This window comes from Ovis canadensis, chromosome 13, assembly GCF_042477335.2.
Source record: "Ovis canadensis isolate MfBH-ARS-UI-01 breed Bighorn chromosome 13, ARS-UI_OviCan_v2, whole genome shotgun sequence".
In the NCBI taxonomy this organism is placed as follows: Eukaryota; Metazoa; Chordata; class Mammalia; order Artiodactyla; family Bovidae; genus Ovis; species Ovis canadensis.
In genome coordinates, this window is record NC_091257.1 from 76,991,265 (window position 1) to 77,010,922 (window position 19,658).

General features: G+C 55.1%; 1 protein-coding gene and 1 long non-coding RNA gene across 3 annotated transcripts in view; one reads left to right on the top strand and one right to left on the bottom strand.

Annotated features, from left to right (window-relative positions):
* NOL4L (nucleolar protein 4 like) overlaps positions 1–19,658 on the bottom strand; it is a 129,018-nt gene that overhangs the window by 65,228 nt on the left and 44,132 nt on the right. For both annotated transcript variants that reach the window (XM_069548318.1, XM_069548319.1), the window contains exons 2-3: positions 11,320–11,475; positions 4,819–4,930 (exon numbers count right to left, since the gene is read on the bottom strand). In XM_069548318.1, coding sequence (XP_069404419.1) covers positions 4,819–4,930; positions 11,320–11,475 — 268 coding nt within the window. The remainder of the gene's footprint in view (positions 1–4,818; positions 4,931–11,319; positions 11,476–19,658) is intronic.
* Positions 12,657–18,618, top strand: LOC138417650 (uncharacterized). The gene is made up of 2 exons (XR_011248241.1): positions 12,657–12,895; positions 15,015–18,618. It is a non-coding gene; the product is annotated as an uncharacterized lncRNA (long non-coding RNA).

Genomic DNA, 19,658 nt, shown 5'->3' on the forward strand with positions numbered 1-19,658 from the left:
CTCACGTAGGGAGGTAGGGGATGAGAGAAGGTGAACCCACGAATGAGGAAGCAGCAGCTTCCCCGGGTTCTGCCGGACGGGCCAGGTCCCTGCCGTGGTCAATAAACACAGGGGCCACGCCTGAGCCACCGCAAGGAACCTGAGACCACCAGTGAGTTCAGAGCTAGTAAGGGTCATGGAGCCGAAATAACCCTTAGGTGGCTGGTGAGAGGCAGAGGAATCACCTGAAGAAATGTTTCGACACCTTTTTGCCAAGAAACCTGAAACCAACCCCAGCACCAGACCTAGCTTTACAGGCTGTTGAAAAGAGCCGATGACGCAGAGGCTCTCCCCAGGCCAAGCCGAGCGCTGACCAGAGCTGGGCCTCAGTGACCGGGCCAATCAACGCAAACTCCAGCTGAGGAGATGGCCCGGATCCTCCAGGTGGAGCACAGCGTGGCAAATTCTCTTGAGTTTCCACCCACAGGAATGGAAGAACTCCTCAATCCAGAGACACTGTAGTTTCTGGGTGCCAGGTCAAGAGCTCCCAGGGTCAGGGCTGGGTGGGTGAAGGATGTGTGTGCAATAAGGGCCTGGCGCAGAGGAAATGTGGAACCGGCCAACCGGCCATGGGGTTCAGATTTGGAACTAGAGATCCCCGACCTGGGGTTGGCTTAGAAGGTGATGAAAAAAAATCCCCTCTCTTCCAGGGAAGCGATCAATAGGTCAGCAAGTCTTCAAGGAGCACCGAAGGGTGTGCATTCACGGTGGGGATGGTGGGGGGAAGGGCACAGGGCCGGCCCCTGGGCCCAGCAGGGTGGGACTGACGGCCAGTCCATTAGCGCTCCAAGGAGGAAGAGCTCCAGGGCCGCTGGCGTAGGTCCAGGCAGCTTTGTGGAGGTGGTATTTCAACAGGACTTCTGTTCAGTCACTCGGACGACAGCTACTGAGCCCTGCCAGGGCTTCATGCAGACCCTCCTGCGTGAGGCTCCCAAGAACTCCCCAGTTTACAGATGAGGCAACCTCCCCAGATTACACAAGGGGTGAGCGTGAGAAGCGAAAGAGGGCAGGCCAGCGCAGGAGAGGCTGCAGGAGCAGAGGAACGTACCGGAATGGGGTCACGTGGGGCAGGACAGGAAGTGGGGGGCTCTGGAGCGGCCAGGCAGGGAGGGGGTTGAAAACCACTGCAGGGGCGCCACCACCTGTGTGGACGGCTCTGGCTGAGGAGGGACCCTTTGGGGGGTAACCGGCGCTGCCCGCTGCTAACTCCTCGTCTGCAGCCACGCAAACAGCATTTTGTCACGTCAAAGAAAAGTGAGACGTGCCCTCTCCCGAAGTCCTTCTCCACAGCGGCCTAGGGCTGGGACCAGGGCACACCCGGCTCTCATCTTTGCCTCCTCTCCGCCCAGACTCGCTCAGGGGCCGGTGGAGCTGGGAGGCCCTGGAATTTCCCATCCTCGGACTTCCTGATCCTCGCAGCCTCCTTTGTTTGTGCTCCTGGCGCTGGGGGAGGGCATGGGACTGTCCAGCACACCCTCCCACCACCACCTCCGCCTTCTCTCCCCTGCCCGGGACAAACCAGCAGAGCAGCAGGGGAGGCTGCTCTGCTTCCTTTCTTTCTTTCTAACACGAGGCCAGGAAGCAAGGCGCCCTCCCAGCCGCCCCTCGAGAACTCTCCATCCTGCTCTGTGGCCCCTCCCGCCCCACCTTCCTGGGACAGGAACCTGGGGCCTGCCTCTGGGGCCAGGCGCAGGCTCTGAAGGAGGAGGGAAGGCTGGCAGAGCAGAGCAGAACAGGGGTGCCTGTGGAAGAGCAGTCGGTGCAGCTGACCACATCCAGAGAGGCCAGCCTGGTGGGCGGAGACAGCATCTCCACGCTCTCAGCTGGGGCAGGAGACGGGAGGACCTGCCAGCTGACGACAGGGGTCCAGGCACGAATGCCTCTGACCATTGAGCAGACAGCAGAGCCTTTTAGCCTCTAAGGCTCTCCACTAGCAGCCTCCAGAAACCCTTTGGCCCAGCGGCCAGGCTGTAGGTGCTTGCTTGGGAGGGTGACTGTGTGTCTCTTCGTGGGACACCTGGAAGCTGGCAGCCTTGCGTTTGGCTGGGACAACAATACTGGGTGGAGTGGGGGACAAGCTGGTGTTTCCCAGGCACCCGTTGCACCAAGTGCCCTACAGAACGGGCTCGTTTAATTCAACTTCATCCTCCTGAAAACCCCAAGAGAGAAGTGTTGCTCCCATTTGCTGATGGGAAGGTAAGTTCTCCTGCTTTCTGGGGGACCTTGGGCAAGTGACATCACTGCATCACCTCTCTCAGCCTCCTCTCCTCAGCTGTGAACCAGGTCAGACACCTCCCAGGATCAGCAGCTGTCACGAGCAGCTGATGTCCAGAGAGGTTCTCTAACCTGCCGAGGGACACACAGCAGGGAGCAGGGCAGCACACCCAGGCCTGCCCGACCCCAAGCCCACCTTCTGAGATACTGAGGCCATGCTGCCTCTGGCTCCCTTGAGATCTCCTCCTCTCCCTGCCTGTGGGCAGCTCCACTCCTGGGGACAGGGAAGCGGCATTCAGCCTGAGGACAGGCGAGGATGGGCAGGGCGCAGACTTACTCTGCCTGCCTTCTTCCTGCTGGAGCCCCTGGACACAGAGGCTCCAGCACAGAACCCACGAAGCTGGACACGAAGGCCGTCCTCCACACCAACGGGGAGAAGGCAGCAGAACAGACGGAGCCTGCAGACACCCCAGAGCAGTCCACACACACAGCCCCTCCTGGCCTGCCTCTGTTCCCCCAGGTTCTGTGTTTGACTTCGCCAGTTGCTATGGAAACGATAAGGGCAGCACAGGAGGGGACAGGCGGATGGGTGGGCAGAGACGATGCAGCTACTACCAGGGCCTGTGCCCCTGGGACGTGGACCCGGGCAGGGTGGGGAGGACGGCAGGGAAAGCCTCCTAGCCCAGCGGCAGGTGCTAAGGGGGCTGTCTTAGCACAGGGGTTGCAGCTGCTGAGCCGGGGCCAGGCCATATGGGGCAGGGGGCCTCCCTCAGGCCTCAGGCGTTATCACAATAACTGCCACAGCCTCGGTTCCCTCGTCCTGTGCGGCAGCCCTGCCCTAGGCACAGGGTTTAACTCTCAAATTTCATCAGGACCCTGCCCCTCTCTCCTGCTACCAGGTAGATGCCATTATTAACTCCACTTCACACATGAGGAAACTTAGGCTCAGAGAGGTGAAGTCACTTGTTCAGGACACACGGTTACTGCGCGGCAGAGCTCAGATTTAAATGCACTCAGTGCGGCCCTGGCGCGCCTGGCTCTTAATCCAGGAACCCAGCACTTATGAGGGATGAACTACATTAACTCGTGTCCCTCATACATCAGCGGCTATCCGATGAACTCAGTGAAGTGGCCGTGGCCTAATGGCCCCCAAGGACAGGAAAGCCTCTGGGTTTGTGAAGTGGCTGCTGTCCAAAGTCGCATCAGGGACCAACTACCAGCCAGGAAAAAGACTCTGATGCTGGGAAAGATCGAAGGCAAGAGGAGAAGAGGGACGACAGAGGATGAGATGGTTGGATGGCATCATTGACTCAATGGGATGAGTTTGAGCAAATTCTAGGAGACAGTGAAGGACAGGGAAGCCTGGTGTGCTGCAGTCCATGGGGTTCCAAAGACTCAGACATGACTGAGCGGCTGAACTACCAGCCAGGAGGAAAACCCCCCTGGCATCTACGTTCCAATGCCCTGCTGTCGCTGGGTGGTGCTGTTGGTTTTCACCACATTTGATGGACGCCACTGGGGCACCACCTGAGGAAGTGGCTCACCCTTCTGATCTCATCCTCAGGCAAACACCCCAATACCCACCGACCTCAGCACCCTTTGCAGGCCTGATGCCTAGGAGCCCTTATAAATCGCCCATTAGGGCACCATTCCTCAGGCTTGAGTCATGGTCACACCAGCCAAACGTAATGGCCCTTCTTGCTGTGCCAAAGCCACCTTCAAACAGGTGGCTCAGACTTATTGGAAGGAGGCCTCTGGGACGTTCAGGTTGAAACTTTGGGGGGACTGAGGTGGGGGTCCTTGCAGGGAAGAGCTGGAGAGCGTGGATGTCTGTCTAAGGGACCAGCTTGGACTGATCACACATGCTCTGGGCATTTTCTCTGTTTTCCCTATTTTTTGGCTTTACTGTGTGCCATGCAGGATCTTAGTTCCCTGACTAGGGATCGAACTTGCGCCCCGTGCAGCACAAGTGTCGTGTCTTACCACAGGACCACCAAGAAAGTCCCTCTGGGCATTTTCAATTCTAACCAATCCCCACAGATCTCCTGGGTGTGCACTGGGGGTAGAGGGCAGGGGACAAACACTTAGGGAGGCCTGCTACTAACGGCAGGAGGGTGGCTGTAGGGGAGAAAGCCACATCCAATGAGGGCTGTGCTCCTCTCCCTAGGGAGGGCACAGTGAGACCAGATCCACGTGGACACTGCCAGGGGTGCGGGGGGAGACCTGGGTGGTGAGGACTGCAGAGTTTAGGAAATGGGGCGAGGTGGCCATTTCCATCTGCAACCTTGGTGGGAAAAGAGAGTGTTGAAGGGCAGTAGGAATGTACTGTTGGTTTTTAAGTGAAACTTGACATTTAAAAAAAGTTAAAAACAACAACAACAAACCAAACCTAAAATGAGGCTCTCTGGGCAGCTCCATGGACCCATGCTGGCCCCTGGGCATTATGACAGCTGCTGGTCGTGCACTTTCCTGTTCCTGCCAGCAAAGGGCAGGCCCTTCTGGGGGAGAGCCCCTGCCCTGCACAGCGCCCCCCCAGGTCTCCAGCACGTCCACCTGCTCCCCTACCTTTGGGCTCCAGGCCATTGGAATTAAAGTGCATCCTCTTCTGACACTCCGTGCAGCTCATCAGGAACCGGGTCACGGCTTCCCGTGGAAGGAAGGCGTAGGTCTCTGCGATCTGGGGGAGAGAGGAGGCTGGCTGTTATGTGGATCCGTGCGGAGGCAGCTTGCTCACTGGGTCACCAAGGGATCTGCTTTGGTGGCAGGCACTTGGCCCTTGCCAGGAAGGGCAGGGATTTGAGGAGCAAGAGGCAGATGTCTTAAAAGTCTCAGCCATAGAAATGAGTCAGTACTTTCGCAGAATACCAGTAGTTTTAAAATTTTAAATGAAAGAAGCTTAAAAATTATAAAAGCAAAACACTGAAACATCGTCTAGTCTATAACCTGTGTTCTCATAAATTGGGAATATTCCTCTCAGGTCATTTCATCACTGCTACTGAAGAATGAGTTGAGAAACACTGCTCTAGGGTAGGAGGAAACAACTCCCACTCTCAGAGAAGGATAAACTGAGCCCCACTTATAAATCTACCGGCTGCGGGCCTACAAACAGAGCCCAACACTCTACAGGCTGTTCCTTGATCTAGTCACAGACCCAAGAGAGCTGTGAAATGCCTCAAACTGGACAGGCTCTCAGGAAGCCCCGTGTTCCAGGCAAGGTCACAAGGCCCAGAGAAGTGAACCAATTCACTTAAGGTTACACAGCTCTTTATAATAGTGCCAGACTAGAGCCGAAGCTCCAGGTTGCCCCCAGAGCTACCTCCAGAGGGCCTCCCCTAGCTATGGAGAAAGAGTCAGCAGCGTGGGAGGGAAGGTGAAAGCGATGCCAGGGAGCACAAGAAAACAGCTGGATCGGGGAGTGGGGAAGAGGTGGGGTGTAGTCCCAGCAGCTCAGTCCTCTCCTCTTGCTCTGGGTTTTGGGGAAAACCAGGTTGGTCCTGGTTTGGCGGCCTGAGGGGACCGGAGGGACCTCTTGGGCCCAGGTTCTCTGGCTGAAGCCGGCCGCTGCCCGGTTGCGGGTTTCACACATTTCCCAGAGCCCGGGCCGTCTCGCTCCTCTCCACTAAGGGGCAGCATCACCCCAGCGTTCCTCCGTCCTCGCCGCAGCCCGGCCGGGAAAGTTGGCCAAGGGCGCTGGTCAGCCCACAGCAGGGGATTGGCGGGGGGGGGGGGGGGGGGGGGGTGCGCTGCTCTCCAGGACACACCTGGTCTGTTCCTTCGGGATGCACACGTGCCCTGCTCCATCTCTGTAGTAGCCAGGAAGGGGGGCAGGGTGGGGAAGAGAGGAGGGGACTCAAGAGGGTTGCCAGGCTCTCCTTCCCCGCGGCCCCCGCCCTGCGGCCTGGCCCTCAGAGGACAGGCTTGGGCTCTGCTGCCTGTGGAGCTCCATGGGCCAGTCCTGCCTGGCGGCTGGCTGCAAATGCAGAGTTAATTTTGGTGACACAATTGTTATTTCTCAGCTGATTTGATGCTCTGCGGAGCAGGCAGGCTCCTTGATGAGTTATCTCCCTTCCAAATTCTTTGTCTGATTGCCTTCCTCTGGAGGTCAGGAACAAGGGTAAACCCCTGCTCTCCGATTAGAGCCAGTGGATGGGAAGGTGTGAGGGCGAAGACACGGGGCTGGGCTCTCCTGCCACATACGGGGACATCTTTATCCCTAGCCTGGGGCCACCTGGAAGTCTCAGGGCAGCAGTCCCCTCTCGGGCCCACGGGGTTGGGAGGGACAGGTCCTCTTGAGGGGCTGACAGCTATGGGAGTAAAGGGAAGAGGGAAGGACGCCCTCTGGGTCAGGCAGAGGGCTGAGGCTGAGTTGGGCCAACAGATGATCTCCTAAGGAACTGAGCTGGGGCATCCCAGGTCAGGCCTCAGAAGAGCTGAGCTGAGCACGCGGAGGAGGAGGGTTGCAGTCTGCTGGGAGAGGAAGAAGGGTTGATACCATGGGGAAAGCCCGACTTCAACGCATGGAGCTCTTTGACCGCTGGGCAGAAACAGATTCTACAAGGCTCAGGGAGGGCCTGCCTGGCCGAGCTGCTCTGCTTAGGGCTGCCCATGGCGTGGCCAGAGGCCCTGCTTGCCGCCTGGCCACTGAGGATACAGGGGCAGTTACCAGAAAGTGCCCAGGGGCCTGGGCCTTAGCAGAGACCCAGCAGACGCCAAGGCTGGCTGGAGTGCCACAGGGAGCTGATGCACTGGCTGCACAACTTCTGGCTCTGGATCCCGTGGAGGGCAGATGGGCGAACCCAAGGCAGGTGGGTGAGAAGCCCTTGGAGCTGTCAGAGGGCCCTATGCAGCTGGATGGTCTGCAGCCTCGCTAAGAGCTCCCGTGGGGCGTCAGTAAAATGTCCAGCTCTGCGCTGCTGTAGGGACCTGAATGGAGGAGGATGCCTTCCCCCACCAAGGCCTTCAACCTGCTATGGGCATCTTTTGGTTCACGCTCCCGCTTCATCCACGTGAGAAATGGGACCTCTGTTTCTGTTTGGCTGCACAGATGCCCGAGGCCACAGGACCACAGGGTGAGCTGAGACACAGAGGATCATCCCAGCTGATGCCCTAGTCAGCAGGATGGTGGTTTTCTGATAGTTTTAGAGCTACAGACACTGTTCTGGAAATAGACTCTTATCCTGAAGCCCAAAACGTGACACAGATAAAGACGGAGCTGCTGCATTTAAGAAGGGGCCCATCCCCGCCCAGCAGCTCTCGGCGGCCCTGGACTGTTGCCTTGCTCTCAGGCCCCCAGCCTGAACACTGAGACCAGTACCTGAATCTGCCTTTTACATTTTTCTTACTGGGAAAAGCTGAGTGAGATTTCACTGGGAGGGAGTGCAGAAGCTATTTGCAGAGTCGCTGACTTGCAAGGCCCCATTTTCACTCCCCAACTCAGAGGCCGACAAAGACAGATGAGGCCAATTGGGGGGATTTGCACCACTTTACAAGATCCTCCTTCTGCCCTGCGGGCGGATTAGCACGTGGTGGGCCTGGAGCAGCTGCTGACCACATCTGGCCCCAACTCCAAAGTGGTCTGGGCAGTCAGATCAGGGCTCCAAAGCCTGACCTCGCCTTCCAGCACCCCGGGAGAGAGGAAGGAAGCAACAAGGCTCTCTCTGATTCAGGTGGGTGCAGACATCAGGGCTCAGCTGGTAAGGAATCTACCTGCAATGTGGGAGACCTGGGTCAACCTCTGGGTTGGGAAGATCCCCTAGAGAAGAGAACAGCTACCCACTCCAGTATTCTGGTTTGGAGAATTCTGGCCTGGGTTCAAACAGTTGGACACAACGGAGCGACTTTCACTTTCATGAGACATCAGAAACAAGCTTCCCTGGTAAAGAATCCACCTGCAATGCAGGAGACCCCGGTTCAAGTCCTGGGTCGAGAAGATCCCCTGGAGACGGGATAGACTACCCACTTCAGTATTCTTCAGCTTTCCTGGTGGAAAAGAATCCACCCGCAATGTGGGAGACCTGGGATAGATCCCTGGGTTGGGAAGATCCCCTGGAGGAGGGCATGGCAACCCACTCCAGTATTCTTGCCTGGAGAATCCCCATGGACAGAGGAGCCTGGTGGGCTACAATCCATGGGGTCTCAAAGAGTCAGATACGGCTGAGCGACTAAGCACAGACATCAGAAACACTCCTTGAAAAAGAACCAGTCCTCTATGTGGGCTCAGAGAACTTTGTAGAACACACAGCTCTGCCTTGGCAAGACTCCCTGGGATCCTCTGGACCTTAGGCCATGTGGCATCAGAGGCAAAGTTAAGGCAGGGCTTCCTGCCCAAGACGGGGACTCCCTGTAGTATCTGTTGTCAATGGTCATCAACCCCGGCTCACAGACCTAGCAGGTTCAGAAAGCTCCTTACCTGCCCTCCCCGATCCACTGCTGGACAGCGGTAGGTGCTAAAAAGTTCTTTTCCTATTGAAGAGTGTGCCTCCTTTAATGCTTTGAACAAGATTGTCCATCTCCCCTGCAGTCCCCTGCTCCCTTGGGCACCCCAGGCCTGTAAGACTCCATAAAGTCCCAGGTGCCCCCAGAGACAGCAAGGCAGTCCCAGAATTCAGGTTTGGCAAAACATACACAGATAGATCCAAAAACCCCTCCAAAAGGCCTAATGCAAACACTGAGGTGCCAGGCTGTACCCCTCTGCAGCCATCAGCACCGAGTCTCCTAGCAGGCATGGATGGGGCTGAAGAGCTAGGCTTGGGTTGAGGCAAACGGGAGCAGGTGAAAAGAGGAGGACAAAAGCGTCCCCATCACCCTGCCCCCCCAAAAGGAAAAGGGTGACAGATGGGGAAGTGGGAGAAGGGAGAGGAGGTGCACGGGGGAGGAGGGGGTGCGGTGGTCCCCTTGGCTGCACACCCACAGCAGGAGGGCCTGGCCTGCTCCTCTGCCTTGGCCCTGCTGCTGAAATCCCAGCTCTGAGAGCAGCCCAGCTGGCTCGTTGCCAGTCATGTGCCAGCTCCAGGCTGGGCAGCGGGAAGTGGGGCACGCGGCGGGCATATGGACGAGAAGCCAGGAAGTGCAGAGCCAAGGGCTGGACGTCCGCTTGGCCCAGAGACACAGAGCCTGGTGGGCGCAGCCAGCCTCGCCCTCTCTGCAGCCTGGAGGTCGCCAACCCCAGCCTTAATGAATACCCAGGAAGTGCCTGAGGGTAAGGTTTGGGGCTGGGTACCCATGGGACCAGGGAAATCACACAGTCCAGTCGGCCTAAGCCTATCTACTTTGACAAGCAAGTCAGGAGGCTTGTGAACTGGCCACAAGATGTTTGCAGAGAGGCAGCATGTCTAGCGGTCAGGGCACAGGCTCTGAGCCAGATGCCTGACTCTGAACATCAGCTGGGTGACCTCAAGGCAGGCTTAATCATCTTTCTGAGCCTCGCTTTCCTCCTCTGTAATGGTAGCGCCTGCTTCATCCTTATACCCTTCATCTGCGTGATGGCTCTGAGAGCCGGCGCAGGGGACGTGCTGAGCGCACAGCCAGGCATGAGCCGGCTCCCAGCATGGCAACCTCACTGCTGAGAAAGTGCAAGGGGTATCGTCAGCACCAAGGGGCCCACACGGGCCCCAGCTCAGGAATCCTTCCCTCCATTTATGATCCTCCAGTGGAAATACCCTCAGAACTCCCTTCCCACAAGTCACTCCCCAACACACAAGTACTGAGCTGCAGGGCGGGGCAGGTGGTACAGTCATCTCCTGCTTCCCTCAGCCCGACCCCTCCTCTCTCTGAGGTGTTTGGCATGTGGGTCCATCCTTAAGACACATTTAACAAAGGTCATCTTCTGAGATCAAGGACAAACCAGATGGTTGGATTTTTTTTTTTTAATCAGGTCATATGGGGAAATTATAGACTTATACAGGCCACCTCTGCCATACTCCAAGGCTATTTAGAAAATAACCTGGAAGGGTTGGCATCTACTTTGGGTAAGGAAGGCCCATCACAGAGGGGCAGGTCTCTAGGAAGCCAGAGAGAAAGTCAACCCAGAGCAGGGAGTGAGACCGTGGCTGAGCTGCCTCAGCGCTGTGTGACCTTAGAGTGGTAGCTGAACTCCCTGGGCCGCAGTTTCCTTAACTGTAAAACGGGCCACGACGCCTCCATCACAGGACTGCTGTGAGGCCTGAGTGAACACGAAGTGCTTGGCTTCCTGGTTTAGTGGTGAGTGCCGGACAAGTGGTTCAGAGCCGGGCATGAGCCGTGGCAATGGGGGCCCATGCGGGGACGCGACCAGAACCCAGGCAGGCTGTGGCCACCGTCCCCTCGACAGTCTTCCGTGTGACGTTTCCCATCCTAGGTGGCCGCCTCTGCTCCCTTCTGCCTACCCAAAGCTTAGACTGCTAGCTGACCCGCCACCCTCTCCATGAAGGCCCCTTGCCTTAGCACTGAACGCTGGTGTCTGGAGGGACCTCGGCTGAGCGCCCAGGTGGCTGGGTTCTTATTCCCCTGAAGCTAGTCTTGGAGACATTTCTGTTTCTCTCAGCATCCCCAACCCCAATCAAGCTGTGCTGTCCTTGAGGGCGGGGCCCAGGTCCTCAGAAGTCCCCTGGGGAACTTCTGGCACTGACTTCACATTGTAGGGGACTGAACGCACTCACACACGGGGAGTATTAGGACAGGTTTGGCACAGAGCGAAGGCCATGGAAGCATTTGCTCTGCTGATTACTATTATCTGGCCTCCCCCTCCCCCAACCATGGGCCCCAAGCCTGGGGGGTGGCGGGGGGAATGGAGCGAAGCAGAAACCAGGAAGAGGAGAGCTTTCCTCCTGCCCTCCTTGTCCCTCTCCTTCCCTCCCTCTCACCCCCTTCAACCTGCTTCTCCTTTGTGCTCCGACCACAGAGCCCGCCCCCTCGCCCTGTGAGCCATCTCTGGCTGCCATGCCCTTGCCCCGTGCCCCCCTGGATCCCCAAAGGCCGTTTCATCACGCCTCAGCTCCCTGCCCCGCCCCCTGCCCAACATGTGCGGAGCCCATGGCCTCCTGCCAAGGCCTGGGGCTGCCAGCAGAGGCCAAGAGACAGAAATCTCACCGCTCGGTAGGTTTTCTTCTGCCCAGCGTGCTTGGGGGCTTTGCCGGGCTCCGCTGAGCTCTCCACATGCATCGAGTAGATGATGTCAAAGAAATCTTCCACCACAGCGACCCGCTTCAGAGAGATGCCCTCCGGCTCCGACAGGCCATCTGCCCCCTGCGACAGGGTGGACAAGCTGTGTTAGTGTCAGGGATGACGGTGGGGTGAGAGCTGGGCCCTGCGGCCGGGCAGTGGGGCGGGGGCAGGCTCGCTGCTGCTCGCTGACCCCCGCCAGGCCTCCTGAGGGTAGGTCTGGGGGGACCTGGGGGGGACAGGAGCCTGCTCAGAGGGCCACAGGGAGGGGGCAACCAGAGTCAAGGGTGGCTGCTGCTATGAAATCTACCAGAAACAATGGGCAGAGAGAAACAACAAGGAAAAATACAAATTAAAAACCCAAGAGCCTCCATGTTCACAATTTCAGACAGATTGTGCCAGACTCAGGCGGGGAGCTTTCGAGTTGCACGCTGTGCCAAGACCATCCTGGAAGTCTCTGGGGAGGTGGGGAGGGGGGTGCTAAATAGATGCGTCCCCATCAGGAGCTCGCCAATTAGCAGTAACCTTTTACTGTGGTCCCGGGCTGGGGGCCCAGGGGAACGGCTCACATCACCTGGGTGACTCCTGCCTCGCCCTGGCCTTTCAGAAAAGCTTTTCACCGCTGCCCACCTCCCTACTCCAGCAGCTGAGCGCCAGCAACAGCACCCGGGCTCTCTGTGTGTGGAGACACAGAAATAACACACACAAGGCCATGTGGAGGTGGCAGGCCGTGTGAGTGGGGTGGCCGTGGGGCCCCCCTGAGCCTCTTACTGGGCTGGCACGAGTGTTGTCAGCTGGCCCCGGAAAGGTGTGCCAGGATCTCAGGGGCACTGGGCTCTCTGCCACCCTCTCTGTAAAGGCAGACCTGGAGGGCTCTGGGGGCGTCAGAGAGGAAGAGCAAGCAGAGGGGTGGGGGTGGGGATTTAGGGAAAAGGAGGCGGGCTTTTCTGTAAAAGTGCTTGGAACACAAATCTCCCAGAGGATTCTTCCCCAAAGGACCCTCGCTTAAGAATGTCGGCTCTTTAGAGGAGGGAGTGGAAGTGTGTGGGGCGGGGGTTCTTCTGTTGGCTCGCAGCTGTCTCCCTAGCACCGAGAACGATGCCCGACACATAGTAGGCTCAATAAATAACTGCCAAATGATGGCCTGGTTACAGGTAGCCGCCAGGAGGGGTAGTTTGGCCACACGCTTCTTCAGTGTCAGGTGGGCCCCATCGTTTAAGTGGCTGTGTGACTCTGAGCAGGTATCTTGCTTCTCTGAGCCTCAGGTCCTTTATCGAGAAAATGGGGATAACAGAAGGCCCCTTCCCACAAGCTATGGAGAGGAGTAAATGAAATATGCGTCCAACTCTTAGCATCAAGCTCGAACACAGGAACTCCTGGATAAATATTGTCATTAAGAAGTGCTTTGCCGACTGCCAAGTTTCCCTTAGCCAGGACGGGGCTGAACATCGCAACCAGCCTGGGAGACTGTGAGGGTCAGGACCTGCCTGTGGGACGGTGGCTGGTAAGTGGAAGGGCTGGCCCAGGACGTCGGTCTTTGTCGTCAGAGGGGAATCGAGGCCACACTGAATGCGATGCTCACTCACAGCACATTTCAGCCAAAGTCAGGGTTTGCTTTTATCCTGCAACTTTCTCAACCTGCCCTGGTAGGATAGCGGGGCTGTCTCTTTGCCAGGAGCCCACTTGAGAGCAGATGGGAGAGGAAAGGCCTCTGGGGTGGAGGGACCAAACCTCGGGCCTAGTGGGCAGTGCCCATGAGTGATGGTGCTGGCTGGTGCCCTCACTGGCCTTGCACAGGCCTTCGAGCCGATGGCTTTCTCCCAAGTTAGCATCCATGGCGATGGGGACTTCTCAGCAAGTATCTGGGGGGGTGTATGTATGCCCACCTGTGTAGAAAGAGTTGCCTGCTGGTCCTGCTCACCTGCTGTGAGATTGTAGGCAAACTCTTCAATCTCCCTGAGCTTCACTTATGAGGTATAAAACTCCATAGTCTTCTCTTCTTAAACCCCTCAGAAGTTACTGTTCTCTCTTTCTTGAGGGTATCTGAAGTCCCCCTCTGAATTCCTGGGCTCATCAGTGACTAACTCATTTATTAGCTGATGGGTAACTACCAGCATTTTAAAGATCTTCAAATACTGCTATGGTGGAGCTGAATGGGACAAATATTATGACAGGTCAGTTATAATACACTTCTAACCAGAGGTTTATGTTGGCAAAAACAAACAAAAGAACCTCTAAGAATGAAGGTATAACTGGGTTTCTATTTCTTGATCAGGATGGGTTCAGTTTATAAAAAGCTGATCCGAACACTTACAATTTGTATACTTTTCTGTGTGTCTTGTTGGGCTTCCCTTGAGGCTCAGCTAGTAAAGAATCCGCCTGCAGTGCGGGAGACCTGTGTTTGATTCCTGGGTTGGGAAGATCCCCTGGAGAAGGGAAAGGCCACCCACTCCAGTTTTCTGGCCTGGAGAATTCCATGGACTGTATAGTCCATGGGGTCACAAAGACTCAGACATGACTGAGCGACTTTCACTTCACTGTGTGCCTGTTAATTTGCATTTTGCTTTTTTTTTTTTTTTCTTAACACCAAAAGTGTCTGCTAATTTTAAAAGTGATTTTTTTAAAAAAAAAGTATAATGGGGTAGGTAGTTCCAAATTTTGATAATTTGAATCCAGAGGCATAATGATGGGTTTAGAGATGCCTACAAGTGAATAGACCTCTCTGGTCATTAAACTGCTTAAGGCCAGAACATAGACACTCATGGAAAAAGTTTACAAAATTAGATGAGAAGGAGTGGAGGAAGAAAACAATCTGATGAAAGATAATATTTTAGATAGGTGGGATGGAAAAGTGTCCCCTAACCAGCTTGGTGACCTTGGGCAGGTCACTTTTTGACCTCTAAAAACTCATTTTCCTCACACCTGTAAAATGAGCCTACAAAATCCTAGCTGGATGGGGTTCCAAGGCTAAGTAAGAACATGTTAGGCATCTGCCACATACAGGCTTGTAAACATTCATCTCTCCCCTTCAGACCCGCCGAGTGTGGGCATTCTGTATTTAGGGATCCATTCTCATCTCCTGTCCCTCTAATCCATTCAGGTTACAGAAGGGGTCCCCCAAGGTAATACACACCAGCAGAAGAGATACAAAGTCTTATGCAAAATAACCTGCTAAGAATGTCACACAAACTTGGAATAAGCTTTCCTAAAGTCCAAGTATAATTAACTAACCCAGATTAAAAGCAAAACACACGCCCAGAGCCTGGTCTGCCTCTGTCTCAATCCTCCACCTCCATTCATAGACAGACGTGGGTAATCAACCTGGCCCAACGTGACCACAAAATTATCTTGGAGAAACTCTTCAGGGTTGCTCCCTCTTTAAAAATGGATTATGAGGACCACTTCCCAGCAGTTCCCATGCAGGGGATGTGGGTTCGATCCCTGGTCAGGGAACTAAGATCCTACCTGCTGTGAGGCAACTAAGCCCTCAAGCAGCAAGGAGAGAAAGTAAGCAGGCTGCAACGAAGACCCAGCATAGCTTATAAAAAACAAAACAACACAAGGACTCTGCTCTTCCCTGCTGTTCAACCCTGAGTCCTATAATCGGTCTATCTTAACTGCAGAGATGTACACAGGAAAGAAGAAGGCCCTTAGCAACCAGAATTCAAACCACACAAGGTCTGCAGAGCCACACCTTGAACTGTCCTCTGGTGAGCTGCGGCCACCTGGACACCATGTGTACTGCACCCTGAGGGAGGAACATCAGGATATCTGTGTGGCCTTCAAGGAGAACCCTGGGAAGAGAACAAAGGGATCCCACGGCAGTCACGTGCTGCAGGCAACTCTGCCATGCCCTGCGTTCACAGAGGTAATAACCTTCATGCTAAATGCTGCAGGAGAGGCATGCTTTTCCTAGCTGAGAATCCAGACGCAGTACTACAAGGCAAAAGCTGCTAATTAAGGGATCGGACAGCACCTTCTCCTTAGCCTTGGGATGCCCCTGCCAACCACCTCTGCTTAGTACTCGAGTTAGCTTAGTCTGATCCATAGCCCTAAGCAACCTGGGCCCTGGGTTGACAAAGGAAGCTCACTTCATTTACAGGCTGGATAAAGAGTGGGACTGGATGGAGCTTCTTGACTATTCCCCACTTCCTGGGAATGCCAACCAGGAGTGATGGCATGGAGCCCTGCAGCACCCCCCCGGAAAAGCCATGAAACACACACGGTCAGTTGTGCAGGACCAACCTCTGGGGCCTTCCTGCGTGGGGGAGAATATTGCCATGGTAACATACTACATCTTTTTGAAACAGCTAATTCCAAAACAGCCCATCAGACTTGGGCCAACAAAACCAGACATGGCAATAACTTTCAAAAATTCAAGGAAGGGGGTTGCCTGGTAGCTCGGTGGTAAAGAATCTGCATGTCAGTGCAGGAGACAAGGGTTCAATCCCTGATCCAAGAAGATCCCACATGCCTCAGAGCAACGAAGCCCGGGTCTCACAACCATGGAGCCAGTGCCCAGAGCTTAGGGGCTGCAACTACTGAAGCCCATGTGCCCTAGAGCCTGTGCTACACAACAAGCGAAGCCGCAGCAGTGAGGAGCCCGCGCCCCACAACTGGGGAAAAGCCTGCAGGCACCAAAGACCCAGCACAGCCATACATAAATAAGTAACTCTTAAAAATTCAGGGAGGGGCTTCTCTGTTGGTCCAGTGGCTAAGACTCTGTGCTCCCAAAGCAGGGGGCCAGGATTCGATCCCTGACTGGGGAGCTAAGATCCTGCATGACATACAGCACAGCCCCACCCCCCAAATACATAGAGCTGCAAACTTTCTTGGATATTACCATCTTCCTTAAAACCAGCCTATTTGAGTTCTAAAGGCCAGATTACGAGTCACTGAAGAAATCACCAAATGTCTACTTAAGTAAGGCTGGTATTTCAGAATATTTATAACAATGGTTGGGCTTCCCAGGTGGTGCTAGTGGTAAAGAACCCACCTGCCAGGACAGGAGACTTAAGAGACTCGGGTTTGAGCCTCTTAAGTCTGGAGACTTTAAGAGACTCAGAAGAGGAGGACATGGCAACCCACTCCAGTATTCTTGTCTGGAGAATCCCTATGGACAGAGGAGCCCGGCGGGTTACAGTCCTTGGGGTTGCAAAGAGTCGGACAGACTGCAACAACTTAGCATGCATGCACGCATGCACACACAACAATGGTTTGCAAAGTGTGGTCCCTAGGCATCACCTGAGAACTTGTTAGAAATGTGATTCTCAGGTCCTGCCTCAGACCTACCAAATTTGACACGTTGAGGGTTTTAATAGGCCCCCAGATGATTCTAAGGCAGGACAGAGTTTGAGAACTGCTGATTAGAATGTCTCTGTGATTGAGACAGGGAGGTGGCTAGTAAGGCAACTGGCACTGGATAATGAATATAAATATTTTCTGCGCTGCTGGGCCTAATATATTAATACTTTCTTCTCTAGTGAGTGACCATTTTCCTAACGGTGGGGACAAAAGATTCTTATTGGGCAACATGAGTATGAATCTGAAACACCTACCCAGAGACTTGCTGGGGATTATGGGTAGAAAGAGAAGGAGTGCCCAGCATCCTGACATTGGAGTTTTAAAGTCCTTCCTGGTGAAATTAATTCTTAAGCAGGTCATCCCTTGACAAGTCTTTTCTGGCTTCCTCAGTTTCCTCAAACAATCTAAATGCTCAATATAAGGAGGACTGCTGCGTCCAGGGCTGCAGACCTACAGGGAAGATGAGTGTATCCTCCCAGGCCCCTGCCCGGGCAGCCTTATGGGCTGTTGTGAGGAGTCATCCTCAGGTGAGCTCCTGAGTCTGATTGAATCTTGCCTGTCTCCTCACTAAGCCAATTAAATGGACTCCTGACCTTGATGGCAGGGGAGGTTCAGTTGCAAACGGATTGCAGTTCTGTCATCTCCACTGGAACTTCAAAGTCACTGGCTGGTAATAAGTTACACACTTATCCAGGTGGGTGCACCCTTTCAGGCCACCAGGGTGCCATCTAGCGCACCACCACCACCATATTAGAGGCAGGTGCCTTCCAGCAACCAAGTGTCTACGATTAAGAGAATGTGGCTAAACAGTGGGGACATTTCTCAATTGGGTTCCTTCTTCAAGAGGAAGAAACCACAGAAAGTCCGTAGGATGAGCCCTTTCTGTGCAGCTCTCAACAAAGAGCAAAAATCAACGAGATTGCCGTTACAGGAAAAAGTCCACGAGGAGAATCCACCCCTGGGGAAACACATCTTCGGCCACCGATTGTTTGGGAACCCAGGACTTCAAGGGGTAGATTGTATGGGCAAGTGTCAGGATACTGCTCCATCCCACGTAGGCCAGCCAGGATGACAGGCAAAAGCTACAGCAAATATTAGCTTCCTGCTCCTCCCAACTTAGAAGTGGGTAACAGAGGATGAGATGGTTGGATGCCATCACTGATTCAATGGACAGGAGTTTGAGCAAGCTCCGGGAGATGGTAAAGGACAGGGAAGCCTGGTGTGCTGCTGTCCATGGGGTTGCAAAAAGTCGGACACGACTGAGTGACTGAATAGCAACAACCTCCCGACTTCTGGAACTGTCCCTCTCGTGCCCCAAACCACATTTTAATAAGTTCAGGCAGGACCAAGGTTTTGGAGACAGGGGTAACAGTTTTGGGGAGTTCCCACAAAAGTTCTCCTTTCTACAAAAAAAGAGTTCTTTCAACTCCTGGTAGGGCTGAAAGAAGACCAAGGGGAAGGAGTCAGCTTCCTGCAAAGGGTCCTCAGAGAGAAATGGATGGGAGACAAAATTTAAAAAGCAAACTGAACTAAAAGAATGAAAACAACAGGAAAGCAGAATGAAGGCCCTCACCCCAATATCCAGAAATTCTCTCCTCAGAACCTCCAAGAGAAGCCAGTCATAGTTTATAAAAACGATCAGATGACTAATGGGGGCTAATGTTTTAATGGGACAAGGACAGTATTTGAATTTCTCTCCTGTATGAATACTATCTACCTTCAGATTGGAAACCCAAACCAAAAAAACTCAAGATAAAGATTCACGCCAGAAATTTCTGGACCCATGGTTATACTGTAGCCAGAATTTCTAGACCTATGGTTGCACTGGACCCATGGTTGCATTGGACCCATGGTTGCACTAGGCTTGGACAAGACTGAGGGATGAGACCACCCCCCCCCATAAATAAATAAACACAAAAACAAGGCGTGGAAGACTCATTGTAGCACCTGCCTCTTCTCCACCCCGTGCACAATCCCCAACTGCTAGTGCGGAGTGGCCACCGCGGTGCACCTGCCATCTGGAGCAGCCCTCATATATTCCAAGACCTCCTTTCTGCTTCGCTGAACCTCCATCTTCTATCAAATCACGCCAGGGACCAAAAGGCACACCCCAGGCCACAGGGCAAGGTGCCTAGGATGGGGCCCCAAAGAACAGCCATATCCTTCAGCTCTGAATATTTCTTTTTTTTCCTTTTGTTAACTCTTGGGATGTCTGGAAAGTGAGGGGCGGGGGAGAGAGAAAGGGGGGAGCAGTGGTCCAAAGTGCTCCCCTCTTGGCCACAGAGGGGCAATGACCCCGGTTTAAGGGATGGAGGGAGGAGGTGGCTGGGGCACTTGCAGGCCAGATAGGGTAGGGCCTGAGGGACAGAGATTCTGGCCTGGGGGATGCCAGGAGGGTGCAGAGGCTCTATAAGTCAGAGGTCTGAGGACAATCCAGCCGGGACCCTGGGCCTCAGTTTCCTCCTGTGTAGAGGGGATACGGTATGTACAATGCCTTTCGCCACCTCACAGGAAGCTTATGGGAACCCAAAGGATGCACAAACAGCCCCTGCCCTGGGCGGAACATCCATAAATGACCCGGTCACCACTACCATGAAGAGGCGAGCTCCAGGATTCTGGGGACCCTCCTCCCTCGGGCATTGCGGCCAAGGGCAGGGAATGGGGTCCCTGAGCGGGGGTTTCTAGGCGGAAGGGGGCGGTCCTGCGCCAAGCGGGCCCCGCGGGCGGGTCCCTTCGGGGCTGCAGCGGGCCGCCCCGGCGCGCTAACGAGCGGGCCCCAGGTGCGGGCCCCACCCCGGGCTGGGGGGCGGGGGAAGAGGAGGGGCTGGAGGGGGAGGGGAGAGGCCCGCGCTAATGACTGTTGACAGCGCGCGCTGGGGCCGGCCGGGCCGCGCGCGCCACTGACAGCTGCTGGGGCGGGGGGCGGGGGACGCGGGCGAGGCGGCTCGCGCTCCCCCCACGGC